Source organism: Salvelinus alpinus, chromosome 10 (genome assembly GCF_045679555.1).
Source record: "Salvelinus alpinus chromosome 10, SLU_Salpinus.1, whole genome shotgun sequence".
Taxonomy (NCBI): domain Eukaryota; kingdom Metazoa; phylum Chordata; class Actinopteri; order Salmoniformes; family Salmonidae; genus Salvelinus; species Salvelinus alpinus.
The window spans coordinates 76,649,176-76,656,675 of record NC_092095.1 but is presented as its reverse complement, the minus strand read 5'-3'; the positions used below and the strand labels follow the sequence as shown (position 1 = coordinate 76,656,675).

At 46.5% G+C, this 7,500-nt stretch overlaps 1 protein-coding gene across 1 annotated transcript in view; it reads right to left on the bottom strand.

Moving 5' to 3' along the window:
* LOC139532997 (protein diaphanous homolog 3-like) overlaps positions 1 to 7,500 on the bottom strand; it is a 187,682-nt gene that overhangs the window by 49,873 nt on the left and 130,309 nt on the right. Inside the window, exon 12 of the mRNA XM_071331144.1 lies at positions 4,728 to 4,832. Coding sequence (XP_071187245.1) covers positions 4,728 to 4,832 — 105 coding nt within the window. The remainder of the gene's footprint in view (positions 1 to 4,727; positions 4,833 to 7,500) is intronic.

The window sequence follows — 7,500 nt, the reverse complement described above, 5'->3', positions numbered from 1 at the left end:
CTTCTCACCAAGCTGCTTGCCTATTGTCCTGTAGCCCATCCCAGACTTGTGCAGGGCTACAATTCTATCCCTGATGTCCTTACACAGCTCTTTGGTCTTGGCCATTGTGGAGAGGTTGGAGTCTGTTTGATTGAGTGTGTGGACAGGTGTCTTTTATACAGGTAACGAGTTCAAACAGGTGCAGTTAATACAGGTAGTGAGTGGAGAACAGGAGGGCTTCTTAAAGAAAAACTAACAGGTCTGTGAGAGCCGGAATTCTTACTGGTTGGTAGGTGATCAAATACTTATGTCATGCAATAAAATGCAAATGAATTACTTAAAAATCATACAATGTGATTTTCTGGATTTTTGTTTTAGATTCCGTCTCTCACAGTTGAAGTGTACCTATGATAAAAATTACAGACCTCTACATGCTTTGTAAGTAGGAGAACCTGCAAAATCGGCAGTGTATCAAATACTTGTTCTCCCCACTGTAGGTGTGGAGGCCAGTGAGACAAAATCTCGATTTTAATCCATTTTAAATTCAGACTGCAACACAATGTGGAAAGAGTGACGGGGTGTGAACACATTCTGAAGGAACTGGGAATTGAGTGTTTGGGATTAGTAACATTGTGTACAGACCAAAGCCCATCTATGACACCTATAGAGGAGTAATACCAGGTGAATCAGCCTGGAGCTGTTGTTGTATTGTGGAGGGGCATTGAGGAGACTGGAGAGGCTATTATGTTGGCTTATTAATAAATAGATAGATATATATAGATATATATATATATATATATATATATATATAGAGAGAGAGAGAGAGAGAGAGAGAGACAAAGAGAGACAGAGAGAGACACAGAGAGAGACAGAGAGAGACACAGAGAGAGACACAGAGAGAGACACAGAGAGAGAGAGAGAGAGAGACAGAGAGAGAGACAGAGAGAGAGAGAGAGACAGAGAGAGAGAGAGACACAGAGAGAGAGAGAGACACAGAGAGACAGAGAGAGAGAGAGAGACACACAGAGAGAGAGACAGAGAGAGAGACACAGAGAGAGAGAGACAAACACACACAGAGAGAGAGACAAACACACAGAGAGAGAGACAAACAGAGAGAGAGAGACAAACACAGAGAGAGAGACACACACAGAGGGAGACAGAGAAAGAGACACACAGAGTGAGAGACACACAGAGACAGAGAGAGACAAAGATAATGAGAGGAGAGAGAGAGAGGAGAGTGAGAAGGAGAGTGAGCGCGTGTCTCCTCTCTCTCTCATCCATCAGGACAGGATGACAGGACCAAACGGTTCAAACGGTTGTAAACATCTTTAGTGATCCAACCTCATCACAACACTCTGTTGGTTCACTTCAAAAGGTACCAATCTAGCGGTGTGAGCAGGGCAGGACAGAGAGCTGTGGAGATTGTATGGTACAGAGCAAACCGTCTATTGATCCAGACTACAGTTTTATATTGAAGAGCAGAATCACACTCAGGTCAACCTGGGCTGCTCTCTAACTCTCTCTGGGGGGACGACAACACAGGAACACAACGGAGACGTGGGAGTGGGAGTGTCGGGGGGGGGAGAGAGAGAGAGAGAGAGAGAGAGAGAGGAGAGAGAGGAGAAAGAGAGGAGAGAGAGAGGAGAGAGAGAGGAGAGAGAGGAGAGAGCGGAGAGAGCGGAGAGAGAGAGGAGAGAGAGAGGAGAGAGAGAGGAGAGAGAGAGAGAGGAGAGAGAGGAGAGAGAGAGAGGAGAGAGAGAGAGGAGAGAGAGAGAGAGGAGAGAGAAGGTAAATTCATAGTGTTGTAACTACTATCTCTGCTCCAGCCCAACCCATCACATTAACACCAGAGTGAAAGTGTTGCCTCTAAGAGCCCAGAACACAACCACAGCTCAGTGTGAGGCCAGTATACCCCACACAACACGCAGGCATGTGTTCCAAATGCCACCCTACTCCCTATATCGTGCACTAGGGCCCATAGGGCCACTACATAGTGAATAGCGGTCCATTTGGAACGCAAGGCGCTGTGAGGCCGTATGAACAGAACACGGCTTTGAAGAACAGCTTTTCTCTGCTCACTATAAAAGCTACACAAACCCCCCTAACAACCTCTATCTGCGGCAACAGTTACAGGAGCAGATAAAACATGAATAGTGTGTTTAGCCCTGTGGGGATGGTGTACGGGCCCACCGCTAGCTAGCTAACCTTCAACCTGTTACACACAGAATGAGAGGAGGGAATGAGAGAGGAGAGAAGGAGAGAGAACGAGAGAGGAGAGAATGAGAGGAGGGAGAGAAGGAGAGAGGAGAGAAGGAGAGGAGGGAAAGAATGAAAGAGGAGAGAATGAGAGGCGGGAGAGAAGGAGAGAGAGAAAGAGAGGAGAGAGAGGAGAGAATGAGAGAGAAGGAAAGAATGAGAGGGAAAGAAAGAGAGAAAGAAAGAAAGAGAGGAGAATGAGAGAGGAGAGAAGGAAAGAAGGAGAGAGGAGAGAATGAGAGAGGAGAGAATGAGAGAGGAGACAATGAGAGAGAACTAGAGGAGAGAAGGAGAGAGAATGAGAGATGCTATTGGAGCATTCTCTCAATGTGTTTACTCTCCCAAATTGAAAATGTATCAGAAAAGTTATTCCTTTTCTTTCTCTCTCTCCATTCGTTCTTTGAGTGCAGTTATCTTACAAGGAAGAGAGAGAGACAGAGACTCTCAGGAGTGGAGAAGAGGGAGGGAGAGAGGAAGGAGGAGAGGGAGGGAGGGAGAGAGGAAGGAGAAGAGGGAGGGAGAGAGGAAGGAGAAGAGGGAGGGAGAGAGACATAATAAATTGCTTGAAGAACAATTTCCTTTCCCAGGATAGAGATCAGTGATTAAAACACAAAATGAAGTAGAAACAGACGAGACCGTGTGGCGACCGGCAGGATAATTACTGCTCACCTCAAATGGCCCAAAGACAATAGATTCTATCAAACCAAACTATGACTATTGGATTAGATTTGATTTAAATACACTTTCTCATAACAGGCTACTCTATTTAATTTTCTTTTAAACTGTTTTGATGGCCACGGTTAAATGAAAATGTTTTCTTTCCCCAACTGGTAATTGAAGACCATCGGCTATAATCAACGGTAGACAGGAAGCAGCCCGTCACCACTTGACAACGAGCTGGAGGCAGTAAAGGTATTTTCAAAAACAGACTTCATGATTCGACAGCTGCACGTTTCACTTCAAATGAGGCATGTAAATCAAATCAAAGTTTGGTTTGTCACCTTACAGTGAAATGTTTACTTACAGGCTCTAACGAATAGTGCAAAAAAGGTATTAGGTGAACACTAGGAAGGTACAGAAATAAAACAACAGTAAAAAGACAGGCTATATACAGTAGAGAGGCTATATACAGTAGAGAGGCTATATACAGTAGAGAGGCTATATACAGTAGAGAGGCTATATACAGTAGAGAGGCTATAGAAGCAGCGAGGCTATATACAGTAGAGAGGCTATATACAGTAGAGAGGCTATATACAGTAGAGAGGCTATATACAGTAGAGAGGCTATATACAGTAGAGAGGCTATATACAGTAGATAGGCTATATACAGTAGAGAGGCTATATACAGTAGAGAGGCTATATACAGTAGAGAGGCTATATACAGTAGAGAGGCTACATACAGTAGAGAGGCTACATACAGTAGAGAGGCTATAGAAGCAGCGAGGCTATATACAGTAGAGAGGCTATATACAGTAGTGAGGCTATATACAGTAGTGGGGCTATATACAGTAGAGAGGCTATATACAGTAGAGAGGCTATAGAAGCAGCAAGGTTATAACAGTAGTGAGGCTACATACAGGCACCGGTTAGTCAGGCTGATTGAGGTAGTCTGTACATGTAGGTATATGGGTTTACCTTGCATCAAAGTAGCCTATAGCCAAACCCCACCATATCGTGGAGCCAATCACTGTATAGAGACATTGTAACCAGTAGCCTATAGCCAAACCCCACCATATCGTGGAGCCAATCACTGTATAGAGACATTGTAACCAGTAGCCTATAGCCAAACCCCACCATATCGTGGAGCCAATCACTGTATAGAGACATTGTAACCAGTAGCCTATAGCCAAACCCCACCATATCGTGGAGCCAATCACTGTATAGAGACATTGTAGCCAGTAGCCTATAGCCAAACCCCACCATATCGTGGAGCCAATCACTGTATAGAGACATTGTAACCAGTAGCCTATAGCCAAACCCCACCATATCGTGGAGCCAATCACTGTATAGAGACATTGTAACCAGTAGCCTATTTTTTCCGTGTTCCATTGGTTTTTCAAATCAACTTTCTTTCATTGCCAATGCTACAATCCTAGTCATATTAGCATCCCGTGCTAGTTGATAATCCTAGTCATATTAGCATCCCGTGCTAGTTGATAATCCTAGTCATATTAGCATCCCATGCTAGTTGATAATCCTAGTCATATTAGCAACACATGCTAGCTGTTGTCATCATAGATCGACACAGGCCAGTGATTTTGCCGTTTGTTATTCGCGTCTTGTTGACTGAGGAAACGTTAACGTGTTAACGTTATTCTAAACTTTTGTGGAAGTGAGGATCGGAATTCGTTAAGAAGGACGCACGCCGTTGAATTACCATATAACCTAATTGTGACGTGGGTCATTCTGAGCACCGCGGGTGGACGCCCTAATCAGGTTACTCACTCCAAACAGAAACCCCGGTGTGTGTCTGTCTGTGTGGTGTGGAGTTACCTGGGACTTGAAGGCCAGTAGCTCTGCCTGCAATTCATTGATCTTCTCTTCACTCTTCAGCAGCTGAGCCTGAGCCTCCTGTCGACCCAGGTACTCCTCATCAAACTGGAAACAGAGAGAGAGAGACAGAGAGAGAGCGAGACAGAGACAGAGACAGAGAGAGAGAGAGACAGAGAGCGACAGAGAGAGAGAGCGACAGAGAGAGAGAGCGACAGAAAGAGCGACAGAGAGAGCGACAGAGACAGAGAGAGCGATAGCGACAGAGAGAGAGAGAGAGAGAGAGAGAGAGAGAGAGAGAGAGAGAGGAAGAGGTCGAATGAGAAGTGGGAGACAGAGCGAGAGGGGAGAGAGAAGGGAGATAGCGGAGGGAGACAGAAGAGGGATAAAGAGGGAGAGATAGGGAAAAGAGCGAGACAGAGAGGAGGAAGACAGAGAGAGAGAGCGAAAGGGAGGGGGAGAGAGAGATAGAGAGAAAGCAGAGAGAGACAGAGAGAGAGAGAGAGAGAGAGAGAGAGAGAGAAGAGATCGAAGGAGAAGTGGGAGACAGAGAGAGGGGGAGAAGAGGGATAAAGAGGGAGGGAGAGAGATAGAGAGACAAAGCACACAAAACTCAGTCCCTTTGTTGAAGGCAGTGTGTTTAGTTCAATGTGTTTTCTAGCTGTTCTTTATGTCGTTGAATGTTCTCCTCGCTTCACAATGTATATTTTTAGGAGACAAGGAAAAAGGACGCAAGGAATCAAGGAATGACTTTTGAGATTCACCCAGTCTCTCTACCTATTTCTGTTGTGTTGATGTGTTGCACCAGACACACACCCCCCCCCGTGGATCACATTCTCACCAGGCTGTCTGTATCTCCTGCTGTTTACACAGCGGTTCATTAATCAGACCAGACTGTGACTCTTTTCAATACTCCAGTCACATCACGTGTCACAAGCTCTCTAAACAACAGGTGTAGACTAACATGCTGACTACACCGCCCGCGTCCGTGCGCGAGTGTTGCAAAATAAATGTAGAAATCTATATTATTCAATTATTGTACACACTGCTCTCGCGCGCCGACGAGTGTCTCCGTTGCCACGGGCTAAAATAGAAGTCAGTTCTATTTGTGACGCAGATCGCGCTGCAAGTCCTGCCTCTCCCATCTCCTCATTGGTTAAACCGACGTGGGTGACTGAAAGACGAACTAATTTATGAAAGTTGGCAATCGCAATATAAAGTCAAGAGAAGAAAAGGCCTGGAAGGAGGAGAGATGACTAGAAACGATTCGGTTGACTGGTTTATGTGTGGATTAATAGTTGGAGTAGAGGACCTTGTGCATTTCAGGTAAAATAACACCTCAATGTTTATATCTCAGGTCAAACTAACGATCTAAATTGCCATAAATGTTTAATGCTTTTCGACCTGTCCCCAAATTAATATACGTGTGCAGCCGGTTTGGGTTCCGTGTTACAGTGAAATGCTTCTTAAACAACAGGTGTAGACTGACAGTGACATGTTTGTTCATGGAGGGAGGGAGGGAGGGAGGGAGGGAGGGAGGGAGGGAGGGAGGGGGGGAGGGAGGGAGGGAGGGAGGGAGGGGTTCAGAGGAATCTTTTCAGTTTTCTAACTTAACGAGGGGCTGTTGAAATAGGAGGGATGGAAGGTTTTGTGGGAACCAGTGGGGATCTCTGACATCTGAAATCCCCTGGCTGGATCAAACACTGTGTGCCTATTGGTTTAGCCCAGTTACTGGCCCAATGCTGGGACACAGGATTATAGCCCAGTTACTGGCCCAATGCTGGGACACAGGGTTATAGCCCAGTTACTGGCCCAATGCTGGGACACAGGGTTATAGCCCAGTTACTGGCCCAATGCTGGGACACAGGATTATAGCCCAGTTACTGGCCCAGTGCTGGGACACAGGATTATAGCCCAGTTACTGGCCCAATGCTGGGACACAGGATTATAGCCCAGTTACTGGCCCAATGCTGGGACACAGGATTATAGCCCAGTTACTGGCCCAATGCTGGGAGACAGGATTATAGCCCAGTTACTGGCCCAATGCTGGGACACAGGATTATAGCCCAGTTACTGGCCCAATGCTGGGACACAGGATTATAGCCCAGTTACTGGCCCAATGCTGGGACACAGGGTTATAGCCCAGTTATTGGCCCAATGCTGAGACACATGATTATAGCCCAGTTACTGGCCCAGTGCTGGGACACAGCATTATAGCCCAGTTACTGGCCCAATGCTGGGACACAGGGTTATAGCCCAGTTACTGGCCCAATGCTGGGACACAGGATTATAGCCCAGTTACTGGCCCAATGCTGGGACACAGGATTATAGCCCAGTTACTGGCCCAATGCTGGGACACAGGGTTATAGCCCAGTTATTGGCCCAATGCTGAGACACAGGATTATAGCCCAGTTACTGGCCCAGTGCTGGGACACAGCATTATAGCCCAGTTACTGGCCCAATGCTGGGACACAGGGTTATAGCCCAGTTACTGGCCCAATGCTGGGACACAGGATTATAGCCCAGTTACTGGCCCAATGCTGGGACACAGGGTTATAGCCCAGTTACTGGCCCAATGCTGGGACACAGGATTATAGCCCAGTTACTGGCCCAATGCTGGGACACAGGATTATAGCCCAGTTACTGGCCCAGTGCTGGGACACAGGATTATAGCCCAGTTACTGGCCCAATGCTGGGACACAGGATTATAGCCCAGTTACTGGCCCAATGCTGGGAGACAGGATTATAGCCCAGTTACTGGCCCAATGCTGGGACA